We start from the raw sequence: 16267 nt of genomic DNA on the forward strand, positions 1-16267 counted from the left end.
CTATTACCTATCTGTAGAAGATATTTACACTCGGCACACATTCGTATAGAACTGCGAGACCTTTCTGTTTTTCCAAAATAAGAAACCGTTTCTTTTGTGTAATGTAATGTGTAAAAGTTAGCTGTCAGAAGGTCAGACGTGACAACCACACACAAACTGGGTGAGAGAAGCATCTGGCCCAGTCCTTCCCCGGCCAGTGGTGCAGCATTTTGCCATCCTCCATTTCCAAATGAGTTATGCTTGTTTTTGTTACATTTTTATTATCTCAAAAAGCTCTTTTCTGTGATACCTGATGTCAGAGAAGAGCCTGAAATAACTTGATTCCATTTTGTATTTACTTAATAGTAATGTTAATATACTTTGTATTAAAAATCAAAGTACTGAAATTTCAAAAAGTCTGGGAAATCTGTTATAAAACACTGTAATTTTTACTAGGATAAATTGCTTGACTTCTAGACAGCTAGACTGTTCGTACCACTGCAAATCCTTTTGTGTTTGTCTGCCTTTAGCTAGTCACCTACGGTTCTGACAGAACGGAAGCACTGAAGAGAATGGAAGATGCCCTGGATAATTACGTTATTCGAGGTAAATAAAGACAAACATTCGAGGTCCTGTGATTACACATGCCGCCCAGTTCTAGAAAACAGTTGAAGATTTACTAAGTAAAGAATTCCATGAAACATTTGCTTACTCTGTGATTAAATAGAAATCAGAAAAGCTAGAATTAACTGACATGCTAATAATGAAGAATCGATAGGTAAGTTATTTTCTTTAGCAATCATATACTTTACATCTTAGACTATCAAGTGAGATGATAACTTACGTCTTTCCAAGGTGAGCATTTATTTATTTTTTTTTTTGGTGTGTATTGCATGTAAATGATTCTTTATTCTAAAGTATTTTTTTGGTCAGTGCAGTTTGACAGCAGATTTGCTGTTACTGTTTTCTGTTGTTTTGACATATGAAATATGAGAATGTATGGAGATATGAAACATACTGAGCTACATTTCATGAACTTAAGGGTGGAAAGAATAGCTCTTTGCTGCTATGAATTTGAGTAAATGATAGACTACTTCCTAGCAAATGCAGTGTTCCCTCAGTTCATCCAGGGCAGCCCCGTGTCTGTGTAATCCCACAAGCCGTTGGAGTGTGTAGTAATAACCCAGTCAGGACCCTAGGCTCCATCTAAGTAATGAAAGTAAAGTTACACTTACTCCCTTTAAGGAATAAATTACACTCCAAATTTTATTAGCAACTTTCCATTTGTAATGAAAAGATCATTTTACTCTAGCCCAATATAGTCATCAACCTCAGAATGATTGACTTCAATATCAAATTAAAAGGTGGTAAAATAGCCACCCATTTCGAATTAGCAAGGCATAGTGTGGGTCTAGGAACATTCTAGAAGGAAGATTGCCAGTGTGCTTTTGCTCTTTTCTCATGTACAGCAGCATTGTGGGAAGGTAAGGATGTGGACGGAAGGACTGGTGTTATGGTGAGGTATGAGCACAGGCTAGCCCTCCTCCGACTTCTATGCAATTTCAAAAGGTCTGCAGTCAAGTGGACAAAGGCTGCGGGTCATGAGGCTTGGCATGTGGACTGCAACTTATGTGCGAGTTAGGAACAGTGCTGTGTTCTCTGCACCTGTCTGGCCCTGAGTCGGGGAGACCGATTAGCAGGGAGGTCCTTACTCTTCCCTCTTGACCAAATGCCTTTGTGCGGTGAGCTGACCAGACAGCTGGACAGCTGAACCCAGCATGACTCAGTGACTCGGTTTTTATACATTGACGTTTCTCTGCTCATTTCCAGCTGTGGATGAATCAGTGTTGAGTCCTCGCTTTCCCTCAGGTTTTCTCATCCAGGTTTTCTCTTGTTAGGTCAAGGGAGATTTCTTCCTGCCTTTTGGTTTTACTCTCACCCTCTTTTCTTCCCATTTCTTTTTTCTTTTTTCTTTTTCTTTTTTAAGATTTATTTATTTATTTATGCATACAAGAGCTGTGGTACAGGCCAGAGATGCGGGGGGTGAGAGGATCCACCAGAGACAGAGCGGGGAACAGAACAGGCAGATCTACTGAAATACACTGCTGAGGGGAGCAGCGGGCGAGACAGGAGAGGTCTGCTGTGCCATGTGGGTTGCTCCCTGGCCGGCCGGGGATCGAACTCATGCTGCAGAGGCTACGGATTGCTTCATAGTGCGGTGCTTAATCCCTTGCGCCACCAGGGAGTCCCTCTTCCCATTTCTTAGCTAGCAAGTGGCAGTGATCATGTCTGATCTCGAGGGCTAGTGATTTACCTCTGTAACTGAAAAGGAAGACAGTAAGCTGCAAGCGGGCCTTCGTTATAAAAAATCAGTAACATTGATATCCAGAGTGACCACAAATTGGAAAAATTTCCTTCACAATTTTTTTCTCGTTGACTCTCCTGTTCCGGTTTAGTCTTAATTATGGAGTATTTACTGATTTTTTAAAAACTCTACTGTGTTCCATAAGTACCAGTTACCCATTTTCTCTATACATTGGCTAAGTAGGTCTCGAGGGGTCTGTTTTCCTATAGAACTAATCTCACCCGTTACTTAGTGCGTGTCTGGGCACACACCTAACGCAGGTGTGTTTGTCTCTGCATGATTAACTCCACAGACAGATGTAAACGAGGTGCTTCGGGAATTTCTGGGGGCCTCCAAAGGACTTCTAAGAATTTTCTGTAGCTTTTTCTCCTTCTGCCCTTCTCCCTCCCCATATTTGTATTTTCTGTTGTGGTTATTGAATCATTAGATTTTGATTGATTAGATTTCACTTTCATGAACCTGAATGGCAAACTCTTGAATTTGAGAGAGTCAATCTGAGGAAGAATATTTTGTCGAATCTCATCTCTATTAAATTATGGTAGAGCGGGGCCTCCCTGGTGGCGTAGTGGTTGAGCACTGGGCTGTGAGGCTGCCCACGGCCTCTGCAGCACCGGTTCAATCCCCTGCCGCCGGTGGCGCGCAGACCTCTCCTGCCGCCTGCTTCTCCTCTCAGCAGTGTACTTCGGTCCTTCTGCCTGCTCTGCTCCCCGCTCTGGCTCTGGTGAATTCTCTCACCCTCCCGCGCTTCTGACTCTACCCAGTGCTTGTATAAATGAATAAATAAATCTTTAAAAAAAATTATGGTAGAGTGGAGGGCTGTGACATGGGGGCTTTGTCAAAGTAATGGGTTGGTATTGGCCTCGACTAAAAGTCATTCTTCCACTGAGTCTGGCTTGGAAGGGAATGTTCTTTCATACCTGAGAACACACTTTCATGTTTTGTATTGAAACGAACTATGTGTCCTCCACTTACTCCATCTTCTATAGAGGTTGAACACTTCGTATCTTTTTTAGTTAAGTGACTGAAACACCTGATTGACTTGCCATTATTCTCCTAACTTTGTGTGTATCATGTGTACACAAAATGTATTTTCTTGTGCAGCTAGAATTTTGTAAACTTAGTCTAAAATTACAGACTTTAATCACTGTGGTATAATAGAAAGTAGCCAGACAAGCCTCACGCTTTGTCCTGACACCATTTAGTGACTGTTTTTGTCAGACTGCTTTGTCAAATTCCACATTTGAAGAATGGAGTGCTGGTCTCTGCCTCAGAGGTGCTGGTGAGGAGTGAATGCGGCCCGCTGGACAGAGGGGCCAGCGCCGGACAGGCTCGTGGATTCCCGTGGCTTTAGTTCCCATCTCCTTTTCTTCTTTCATTACAATTATAAAGCCACCTCATATGTCATAAATCACCATCAGTCAGCGGTGTGTGAAAAATTAGTGAACCGTATGCATAAATGTTGAAAGCCCATATTAAATCATTCTCGGTTCCATGTGCTGCGTTATATGCTTTCCTGGACCCTTCTCTACTGCTTCTCCAAAGCACTGACCTTGACTGTAATTAAAGAATTAGTCGTGTTTAATTGCCGAATGTCAGCTTAGCCCATAAGAACATTAGGTTCACGAGGCTCATGATGCTGTTTTATCTTATTTGTGTATGAGTGGTGCTCAGCCTCACACATGGGAGGTGATTAATACTAATGTTTCCTGACTGGATGAATATGAATAAGCAACACTGTCCCTATTTCAAGAAGTTTCTGATATCCTTGGTATGGAAAATGCTTAAAGGTAAATTTGGTATAAATTCATAGGTGCTGTGATAGGGGCTGGTAGGAGGGTATCATCTTTGTTCACCTCTCCCCTCTGGTCCGGCTTCGGGACATGACCCTGGGTGACTGTGTCCAAAGTCCCTCACTCTGTGCTTCCTTCAGGTGAGTCTGTGGGCAGCCGCAAGTGTTCGCAGACTGGTAACTTCTTGTGGGGGTGAAATAAGAGCACAGATATCTTCGGGCATCTTTGGAGTAGGACTGCTATTGTCTTTTCCAAAAATAATCCGGCCTTAGGTGTTCAAATAAAAGCACATGTTCTTCAACCTAATTGTTTAGTGTTCAGGAATCTGCCCTACAGATTTAAAAGATGGAATCATGAAATGATGTTACCAGGACATTTATATGTTTACGACCAACCACACTGTCTACCACATGGACGGAGGGGACCGCGCGTCTTCACCATGAGATCCAGTGCGGGGGGGCTTGGAGGTGTGTCCCCACATGCCTGGCCAAAGGAGAAAAGCAACTTGCAGATAAACGTAGTGCATTCTCAGACTGGTTAAACCGCCTTCCTGTCCGAAAGTATTTTTAGTTATGCTTGGAAGAGCACAGAGAAAGAAGTATATCGCATGCAGATTAAATACTTGGTAAACATGAGTCTGGATTATGGGGGCCCACTTTCATGTGGATGCTTCTCCATAAATATAAAAATTATATTGCGGTCATATTGCTGTAGCTTTGTATTCAGTGGGTGAACCATTATACCAGGAATAGACAGGAATTTCTTTATCACATTAGCTTTTCATTTTTGATACCTAGTATTAGTAATCCATATAACATTATACAGTTTTTGCTTCATATAAGGCACTATTGATGATATGACAGATGATTCATCTTGTCAGCAGATGTGAATTTACGGTATCCATAACTACAGTATAGCCCTGGAAATATATTGTCTTTTGTGGCTTTCTAGACATTTCTTCTTCTCTAGCTTTATTTTAAGAATACAATGTGTAATACATATAACTTGTGAAATATGTATTCATTATTATTTTCCTGTCAACAGCAGGCTATTAGAAGTTAAGATTTTGGGGAGTTAAATGTTATACACAGATTTTTTTACTCTTTGGGGGGTGTCAGCACCTTTGACCCCCACCCATGTGTTGTTCAGGGGTCGCCTGCATGTATTGTTTAGCTCAAGAGCTTTATCAGAGAGGATTTTGTGTATGTATGTGTGCACACGTGCTTGATCTGGTCCTTTCATTTAGGTATTTCCAGATATAGAGAAAAGCTGAATGAATAATACATTGCACACCTGTACACTCTTGACCTGTACTTTTACACTTCTGTGCACTTGCCATTCCTCTCTTTCTCTCTCCCTTTCTTTGACTTTCCCCTTTTTCTCCTCACTCTTCCTCCTTTTTCCTTCTCTGTTTTTTTAGTGAACTATTTGAAAGAAAGTTGTGGCCATTACCAGACACCACCCCCAAGTACTCCAGCATGCACCTTCCTCCAGAACACAGTGCCATATCATGTCAAAGAACATTAACGACAGTCTCATCTCGTCTCGCATACTGTCCATATTCGTCCCCACACTTGTCCCCCCAGTATCTTCTTTGTTTTTTAATCCCATCCACCTCTAATCAGAGTTTATGTGTTATCTGTGGTTACCTCTTTTCCGTTGTCTTGCCCTCTTTGTATTTCAGATCATTAACTCTGTAGAAGAGTTTGGGACAGTTGACTTAGCAAATGTCTCACATTATAGATGGGCAGTGTCAACACTGGTTCAGTAAGGGTGCTCGTGAAATGAACCAGAAAGGGTTCTGAATTGGTGATTTTCAAAGTGGTGCTGTTGCTGACTGTGATAGGTTCTGGGCTGCTGCTGTGGAGCTGCATTGCTAAAGTCAAAGACTAGATTATTCGAGATGAGACTCTGAGCAGTGAGTATGTTGCTTGGGTCCTCTACACAGGTGTGTGAGGATCAGATCATGAATCAAGGGATATACATATTTAGTGACCATTGGGTTGTGGTAAGAATGGTGATAGATGACTAGATTGCAGCAGATTTGATAACCAGATGGAATAAACCTCAAGCAAGCACAAGTTTTGCTAAAGATTAGAAGATGAAATGCTCTGGAAGTGGCTTGCATGGAGGTATGTGAGGGTTGCCAGAGCAGTGAGGTCCTTGAGGGTTTCAGGTGAGGCTGTGAGTGAATGTCCCAAATCTGTGGTAGGCCTGACCAATGATGGAACATCAGTCTTGAAGATAGGTTGGGATGCCCCGGGAAAGAGGGAAGAGGTGCTTGGAAGGTGGTGGTGTTTGGGTTTTCTCATATCCTATGGATGAAGGCGGCCCAGAGGAGCTTGTATTTCAAGTGAGGGGTGGAAAGTCCCTGAGGTTCCCTGTAGGAGAGTGAGCACCTGGCCTCAGAATAGTCATCTCCAGAGCATTCGGAGGTGGCTATGTTTGTACATTTCATCTGAACAACTCAACTCAATTGACCTTCCTTTGGCCCTGCTGTCCCAGGCCACACTCTTGATATTTTGACCTATACGGTCACTTCCTGATTGGATTCTCTCTAAATACTCTTTTCCTGTCCCATCGCCTCTTCAGTATAGACAGAATAAATGTTTGAAGTACAAAGGCAGTGGTCACTTCCTTGTTTAGAGTTCTTCATGTCTTCAACCACCTTGCCACAGGCTCTGCGTGGGTCTCTGCTGTACCACTTCCTCTCCTGTCCTGTTTTTTTTCTTGCTTTTTTGTAGCTTTCATTTCTTGGGATGTCCCATCCTTGCTCCACCTGAGCATCTTCGCGGCTAGAATGTAGTGTAAGCAGTCATGACAGAGAATCAAACATGCTGTGGCTTAAAAGGTATACAGTGTAGTTCTCTTCCATGGAACAGCCCAGAAGGGAAATTGTCAAGGGGGTGGAAATCACCCCTATTGAGAACCACTGCCTGCTGGGAGGTCACTGAAGCTTTGACACCCACAGCCTAGAACATGCCAAGCACCCGGCTCTGGGGACATGCTCTCACCCGTGGAACCAGCGCTTCTCAGTCACATGGCTGCTTTTGGGGAGAGCACAGGATGAACGGGAAACATCTTGCGTAAGAAAGTGAGCAAGTGCTCATAAAATGATGAAAACTGATTTGGGAGCCAGCTTTATCGGGCTCTCCCTGGCCAAATCTGGGAAAAGGCTTAGCAGTAAAATAAATAAAGCAACAAAGATTAAAACCCATGGTATGAAATTAGAGTCTACGAGTTCATACTGATAGTCATAATGATATAAATAGATAAGACAAACGAAGTGGGAGACAGCTCTTCCTTATGGTAGGCTTTTAATAAATGTAGAAAAACTACCATTTTACAAACTCCAAATTGTCTAGTTAAGAATCATCAATGGATACAAAATGAGTGGGTGAAACATGGTGAGAAGTAGGTATTTGCAGAGTTTCATAATCTCTCCCCAGGAGATAATGAATCACAATGGGATAAACAGTACCTCTGCAGCATAGAAGCCTCGCAGTTTACCCCAGTGGGGAAAATCAGTATCACCACTTATATAGGAGGGTCAGTGCTGCAAAGTGTGCCCAGTTCCTGGCATATCCGTGCCCAAAATGTGTACTCTGAGTATCACCTCGAGGAAACACAAACTGAATTAAAAGACTATCCAGAAGAATCGCTTTTACTCTCCAAACATGGCAAGGTGAAGAAACAAAGAAAAGTGGAAGGACTTACCTAGAGCAAAGGGACTGCAATCATGTGACAACTTATGCTCAGTGGCTGCCCAAGAAGCCATGTTTCCTTTTGCAGCAAAGATCATGAAGGGGGCAAATGATGGAATTTGAATAAATTCTAGATTATCAGTGTCCGTTACCAGACTTGGTTGTTGGCCTGTGATTGCATCAGAGACTTACCTTGGTTTTAGACACACAAATTGAAATGTTTATTTACTTGAAGTATTTAAGGAGAAGAATTGTGTGCATAGAAAGAAACAATGAGGGAAGATGTTAACATTTGGAAAATCTGGACAAAGATATATAGTAGTGTTTGGTACTATTTTTGTGACTTTAATTCTGATTATTCCAAAATAAAATGTTTTTAAAAGTAGGCAAGGAGGAACATCTGGGTCCCCACCTCCTCAGGTTAACATTTAAGAAATAAAAACATGCCTTTATGGCTTCTGTTGTCCATCTGGACAGTTCTAATGGACAGAGGGGTTTAAAAAATAGTTTTTACAGTGATCAGTGAAGGAAAGGCCATTTACTGTCTTGTTTGATAATTACTTCATTGCCCAAATGAAGATTTTTTTCCCCCTGAGATGATTGGAGCTTTGGTTTAAAGAAACTTTATAGCACAATGTCATTTGCTTAATTTCTGAGTCCTCATGAGTAAGTGGGGCTGTGGCCTCTGTTTGATCCTGGCGTGTGTGCTGCTAATGTCTGCTTGCTGTTTGGGGAGCAGCAGGTAGTCAGGAGAAAGCTGCTCCTGGGGTCCTCTCTCCCGTGGCCTGCTCCTCATTTCCCATACAGACCTTGTGAACTTTGGCAGAGGTCACCCTCTATTTTCAGTCTACACTCTGGGTCATAACTTTATGTGTATGTGATGATAATATCATTGAAGTTATAAACTAAGCCTCAAAGACTAATTACCCCTCCTATCCATTTATTTATTGAAACAGAGCTCAGTTTAAATAGCTTTGTTTTTCCTGGGACATGGAATGTTCAAAATGACAACTTTACAAGTACATCGGATGTCTTTGGACAATTGAAGGGTTTTCCCCACTTATCTGAGCTTTTGAACTTTTAGGTATAAAATGATTTTTGATTATTCCTGTTTGACTATAGAACTAAATTTGTAGCCAGTGGAAGCAGCTGGATTGGGTTGTTTGCCATTAGCTATTAGTCCACCACATTGGCCTTAGAAAACAAATCACTGAGATTTGATTTTGCATAGTAATGTGTGATACTTTATTCAGAGACTATTCAGAAAAATACTTCATTCAGAGAAATACTTTGATTTTATTCCTGAAACAATCTTTAGCAAGATAGATGTCAGGGTTTTCATGATCTACTTGCTAGGCAAGTGACAGCATTTTCTAATTTCTGCTTTCGAGTAGAAAGATTTTTTAAAGTTCACGTTTCATTTGTGCGCTTGAATGGTTCTGTTCTTTATATCCAAAATGTTAATTCATATTTGCTGATAATTCCTTTGAATGACATTTTCTAAAATCACCTTTTATTGAACTTAGAATATGGAAAAAATATAACACTTATAAAACTGTATAAATTTCAATTTTGCGGGTATCATTAGTCACAAATTGATCTCTGTGAGTCAGAAATTCTTATTTTTGTTCAAATTATCAAGTATGATGTCAACTATTTTGGCCTTGGCCACACAAAGAAAAGTTTTATATCAGTACTAGGCTGTAATAGGAGAGCCAGAGTTAAATACAAAAGGTAAATATGTGAAGTGATCGGTATTGATTTGTCTGGAGGAGGGAAGGACAAAAATCCTGACAGATTACCTTTCTAGAAAAGTTGTTTACTCCTTATCTAAGAAAGATATAAACAGAAACATTCTGAATTTTATTTATTTTTTTTAGAGATATATTTATGCATACAAGAACTGGGGTACAGGCCAGAGGTGTGGGGGAATGAGAGGATCCACCAGAGACAGAGTGGAGAACAGAACAGGCAGATTGACTGAAATACACTGCTGAGGGGAGCAGCGGGCCAGTCAGGAGAGGTCTGCTGAGCCATGGGGGTCACCTCCCTGGCCAGGGATTGAACACGTGCTGCAGTGGCTGTGGACATCTTCATAGGTTGTGTCTTAACCCCTTGCATCATCAGGGAGGCCCACATTCTGAATTTTAAAACTTGAGTCATTTTTTATTGAGGTGGCATCGGTTGACATGACCTAGGGCTAGAAGTACACATCTCCTCAGATATGTCATCACACCTTACCCATCCCCAGCCCCATAATCCTCCTCCATTTGCTCTACACTGACTGCTGTCTGGGTGTTTAATTTGTACATAAAAGCACCTTCTTTGGAAATTATAGTTGCACTTTGGTCTTCTAACTTTCCTCCTTTCCAGCTACTCCTGTAGGATCTAGTTTTCCCCACACTCCAGCTATGGCATACGAATCACTTTCACGTGGATGGTTCTGGTTGTGTTTGTGCTTCCCACGCTGGGATGCCGTTGTGCAGAGGACTCCTCCTACCGTCTGTAATCTGACGGGCAGCAGTAGACTCTGGTGCGGTCAACTCTGCCGGCTCTTGTGAGTGCGCCTCTTCTCCTGTCAGCGGGGGTCACCTCACAGGCCTCTAGACTGAACTTGCCCACAAAGAATCGGATTTTCCTTCACAGCCTGTGGCTTTCCTGTGAATGCTGTTTTCTCTGAGGTTGCAGAAACAGAAAGTGAGCGCTATGCTTGACTCATCACCTGCCCCCCACCCTTTTTTGGCCCCACCTTCTTGGCATGTACCTAGCTTGTCTGCCTCCAGAGTCTCTCTCCAGTTGGTGACTTTTCTCTTTCTGCATTCCACACCTGAGCTGTGAGCCAAGGCCTGGCACTTCTCAGCTGTCTCCTCACCAGTCTCCCTGTCAGTGACTGTTAGCATTTTCACTCTCCTCCCCAAGACCTTTCCCCAAGGCAGCCTGGGTGCTTCCTGGAATGCACAGATCTTCTGATTGCCCTCAAGGTAAAGGAAAATGAGTGCCTGTGGGCTGTTCAGACACCCTGTTCTCTCCTTTGCTCACCCCTCACATGGTGTGTCCTTTCAGTCGTCTTCAGAGCAGTAACTCCTGGTAGCCACTTCCTTTTTATAACAGATGTGCGTGAATATGTGAACCTACTCCACATACCTGTCTTTGTGTCCTGAGTCTTTCTCTATTTTTCCCCCCAGCCTGGAAAATTTGTGTGAGTCACGATCCTTCCCTTTTCCTGAAACACCACGTCTGTCATTTCCTCTGCAGATAAATCTCTCTGGCTAGCCACCCCCCTTTTCTTCTTTAAAATTGCTTTTGTTTTTTGTTTTTTTCCTTTTTATCACCTGGCTTTCAAAGATTCTCCTATTTTAAATTCTTGCCTACCTAGTTGGTCTTTCTAACCTCCTCGCCTATTGTCTTTAATTGCTCCTCTTTGTTTTCATCTATCCAAATACCACCTAAAACTACAGGCAGAGATCACAGTTTTGCAATGATTGGTTGGATCTATTGGTGTCTTTGGAAGTAGATTGTGATAACTGTGGCTCTCTTGGAGATATGCTCTGAAAGATAGTTACTAGATCACTGTCCGCACCTGTAACTTTCACGGAACATTTGTGTAACTAAAGGAATAGCATTCATATTTGAACTTGGTGACTTTCACTAAATGTTTTGAAGGAGTTTGAATAAATTGACAACTGACTTTTATAAAACTTCAGGCAAATGGTATCATTTGAGTCAGAAGCAGGGGTGCTCAGAACTCAGAGTATGGGGTAGTATAAAGACACGCATAGAGAAATGCCTAGAAGGATGAATTTAGCTGTTAACATTGGTCAGCTTAGAAATGGGAAGTGATATGGAAAAGATAAACCCTTCTCCTCCATGCACTGCGTGCAGGGTAGCCTGATGTAACAAGGGTTTTTGAAGACAGCGTAGAAGGTAGAAATGTATTTCTCATGAGCACTTTGGCTGCTCCATGGTGATGGAAGCCCCTAGGAAGGGGGAAGGAGAAGTACAAACAAAGCAATTCACAGGTGTGACAATTCTGTTCGTTCCATGTCCTCACCAGCACTTGGTATTATCCATTTTTTAACATTTAGCCACTTAAATTGGCATTTGGAGAGTATCTCATTTATTTCTTCGATAATAATGATGTTCAATATTTTTTCCTGTTTGTTGATCATTTGTATGTCTTTTGTACAATGTTAGATCAAATTGTTATTATTTTGCTGTAAGTATCGTGATATGTTCCAGTTATAAGTTCTTTGTCTGATATAAGAGTTGTGACTATGCCCTCAAAGTCTGTGACTTGCCATTTCATTTTCTTAACCATATCCTTTGAAGGGAAGACTTAGAAATGTTGATAAAGTACATAATCTGTTGATAATCTTTTTATGGTTCATTTGTGTATTAAAAATCTGTTACTTGCCTCAAGGCATCAGATCCCCACCATCTCCTCCCGTATTTTCTCTAAATCTTAAAGTTTTACATTTAAATTTGTGGTCCAGTTTGAGTTAATTTTTGTATAGATTGTGCTTAGGGTTGAGGTTCATTTTCTTTTTGCCCCAAGTACATAGTTAACTGTTCCAGTACCATTTATTGAAAAGACATTTATTCCCCCATTGAGTTGGCTTGGCAATCATAAGCTTCTTAAGCTTATATTTAGTGTCTTATTGTTTCAAGTTCAGATATTTTTTGTTGTTACTTGAAAATGAGATCAACAACCTTGTGTGGGTCTTGCTAAATCATAGGACTTTAGTGATAACTTTCTTCAGTTAAGAAGTTCAGAATTAGATTTTTAACTGATTCGTTGTTCTCTTATTCAGCCCTGAAATCTTTTATTTTTAGGTGTTACACATAATATTTCTTTACTTCGAGAGGTGATAATCAACTCACGCTTTGTGAAAGGAGACATCAACACTAAATTCCTCGCTGATGTGTATCCTGAAGGCTTTAAAGGTTTGTATGCATCGGAGTCTTAGTTTAATAAAGTTGGGTTTTTATACTATAATGTATAATTTTTTTTTATTTTGAAATTAAGGCCTTTGGCTTAATTTATTGACATTTAGAGTGTCCAAGACTATTGACGTTCACAATTCTTCGTGTTCACTAATGACTCATGAATGTGTGGTAATCTGTTATTATGTTGAGTGAGGAATTCAACCCTGAATGTTGTGTGGGTCCAATTTTCAAGCAAAATGTGTAGGCAGAGCATTAGCCTGACTGACTTTCTACTTTTTGGAAGTTAATTCGGATTCATATTTCATGCTGATGTGAGTATATGCAGGAGCACTTCTTTAATGATTAAAACTATATCTTTATGAAAATTAGCACTGAAAATTTCAGAATGCCAGATGCTATCCCTATTAGTGAAAATGAAGATGCCTAAGAAGTTAATGGTTTTTATTCTGATAAATGGAGTTTTGACTAGAATAATGAGTGGAATGTGGAAGTTAGCACTGCAAAGTTATTAGTGCATGTTTCCAGGTAATAGAAAATTTGCTCACCAAGTGAGAGACAGAGAAGACCCTTTAGTGAGCATTGGAAATATGGTCAACATGTGACATTAAGAAACTGACAGGACTTGAGACTTAATGAAAATGTTATTTAGGGGAAAGCCAAGAATTTCTAAATTTCTAACAAGCTTGGAGATATTTGAAGATTAGATATTTTCTCACAAATTTCAAGTGTTCATTATAGCCCTTTAAAAGTATGTTATTATATAAATGACTCAGTCACATTGGGAGTTGTACATCAGCTCAGGCCCACTTCATTTAGTTGAGCTATCGAAATATTTACAAAGCAATTTCCTGTGTTAGAATTTGCAATGCATAGTTTTCATAAAACTAACTGGAGATTTTAGATTTGATTGTTCTTTGAAAGCTTAGTTACGGGATTTTATCATTAGGCTCAAGGGAAATGAAGATTGCTTTTTATTTGGGATCTTAATACAAAAAATAATCAGCAGTTCCTTTTTCCTGAACTTTTGAATTTTTAAAAACATAAAACAACCATAACATGATTGTAGTTTTACACTTATGTGATTGTTTCATTAATACTGTTGGTTTCATGAAGACAGGAGCCACTTATGTTATTGCCATTTATTGTTTCCCTGGCAACTGGAACATAATAGACTCAAAGTAAACAGTGTTTAATTAATGAAAAGAATCTTGCCATAGTATCGACAAGAAGGGACTACTTGGTGCATTTTTAATTAATTGTACATGTATCCAGATTACCAGTTCACTCTATCTTGTTCTAACCTTCTGGCCTCTTATGCTTTCAAAGTGTTTAATTAAAAGTTTTAGTAAGTTGTGAAGTGGACTCAGAATTTCCAAATGCTTTTATGTCTTCCTGACTAATGTATCTGTGAAGATGACAGGGCATGAAATGGTCAGCAGAAGGAGACAACAGGTAGCAGTTTCAGGGAACCTTTTAGACTGCCGTACTGTGTGCATGCATGGACATCTATGTATACTTACGTTCACACAATTGTCTCTCTCTAAGCATATACGGGTTCATATCCCATTATCATAGAGGAGAAAGTGGGCCATTTATAGTATCTAATCAGAATTGATTCCTATGTGCTGTACATTAGCAGCAATAGAGAATGTTTCAGTGGAAAATGCTCCAGTCAAGAGAACTTAGAAATTTACTTAAAGTCTAGTATTAAAGCTTTCCATGACAAACTTAATAGATTACGTTTTTTTTTTTTTTGTGGAAGGGAATTATCAGCTTGGACTCTGATTCTGTTTTTTGTGCTTATGAAAGATAGGAATACCATTTTTAAAATTGTTACTAGTGAGTAGAAAGACCATTAGCAATTAGTTAATTTCAACCTTCATTTTACGTGTCAGGAAACCAAGTCCAGAGAAATTGATAAAGCTAAATGACCGGTAATATGATAAAGTCAGGAACTGAACTGGACTTTTCAACTTCTGTTGCAGTATTCCTTCAGTTGTGCCCTGATTCACATTCGTAAATCAGGCATTTCCAGAGCATGATATATGTTATCTATAGATATGTTATCTATCTATTTTTGTAAAAGGAAAACATTCAGAGATTCTTTCATAATCTTCCATATGTAATTTAAAAAAACATATGTATTATGCGTCAGCATCAGGGCAATTTTGGAAGTTAGAAAATGAAATTTTAAATTGTAGAAAAAAAGCACACACCTCTATTTGTCATTCTTAACGTCCGCCTCTTATTTTAGTCCTCATTCTTTTCATGCCAGCTCTTTTCTGAATGGCCATTGTCTGTTCTTACGTTCCTCCTCTTTGCCTTTCCCCTTCCCTCCAGAGCATGTCTTAGATATATTAAACTATATTATCTTTGGTTGTTTGATATATGTGCCTGAGAGAGACAGCAGGAAGTGGCAACTGAAGTTAATCCAGGATCTTCTCCATATGTTTGAGGCTGGGTCATTTTGCCCCTTTGGGATTACCCATCTGCTTCCCATCTGTCCAGCTATCCTAGGCACTATTCATAGGCAAGTGCCTGGTTTGGTGTTTTTTTTTGGACCATGTTAAATTTTTCTATTATATATGTTTATTATCCCAAATTTATTTGTAGACTAAGACAGTGTTAATAAATGTTCTTAGAATGAACTTTGAAATATGTCTAAAATTTAGAAATAGGAGATGTGAAATTTGTTCTTCATATTAGTTTATTAGGTTCTAGTGTTGAAGAGCCTTATTTTTTTTTCCTGAAAAATAAAGGGAAAATGGGAGAATAGGTACTTTGATTCTAAAATAAAGGGAAAATGAGGAAGAAGATATTTTAAGAACTATTATTTCAGTTGGCCTGCAATGAACAATGCATAGTTTGGGCTAAAACGACCAGCCCCATCAAAAGAAGTGGTCAGGATGATCTTTGTCTTCTGGTAAGCAGCAGTCATAAAGTTATTCAACAAATAATTGATTTCAGTTCTAGAAGAGACTCGAAGACAAAAAATGTATGTCCCCTTCAGAAGTTTCTATCACAGAGACAAACATGTGAAGAAGTAGCTACATTAATGGACAGAGTAAAATAAGTGCTAAGTGAAGATATAAAGGATTTGAGAACAGAGGAAAAAAAACCAATTCTGATTTGGGGGCTCAGGCGAACTATCTGCTGTAGGTGCTGGGGCCACCAGACTGCCCCTGGGCCCCCTATGCACGGCTCCTCCTAGTCCACCCACTCTGGTGTGACCTTGGAGTTTGAAGTCAGCCTTGGAGATGTGTTTACAGCATGGAGGTGGTGGCCGCTGCACACAAGCTTGCCCCCCCCCACTCCCCCACTCAGTTGTTCTACATTTCCCGGTAACTGCTTCCTAACCCCTCACCTGACTGTTGGGTGCAAACACAGCCGTGAGTGTACAAAGGAAAAGGAGGGTACATGGAGGGAGCAAACCCTGGGGGGACCTCTGAGACGAGGCTCCGTTGTTGAGATGCTGGTGTGGG

The 16267-nt window shown here is 40.4% G+C and overlaps 1 protein-coding gene across 9 annotated transcripts in view; it reads left to right on the top strand.

Annotated features, from left to right (window-relative positions):
* PCCA (propionyl-CoA carboxylase subunit alpha) overlaps nucleotides 1-16267 on the top strand; it is a gene marked incomplete at both ends in the record, with an annotated part of 291344 nt that overhangs the window by 149279 nt on the left and 125798 nt on the right. For 8 of the 9 annotated variants that reach the window (XM_084234735.1, XM_084234738.1, XM_084234736.1 and 5 more), the window contains 2 exons: nucleotides 510-585; nucleotides 12672-12782. In XM_084234735.1, the coding sequence (XP_084090861.1) occupies nucleotides 510-585; nucleotides 12672-12782 (187 nt within the window). The remainder of the gene's footprint in view (nucleotides 1-509; nucleotides 586-12671; nucleotides 12783-16267) is intronic. The other variant, XM_084234742.1, reaches the window with a different exon arrangement.

Source organism: Talpa europaea, assembly GCF_964194135.1.
Source record: "Talpa europaea genome assembly, chromosome: 6".
Lineage (NCBI taxonomy): Eukaryota > Metazoa > Chordata > Mammalia > Eulipotyphla > Talpidae > Talpa > Talpa europaea.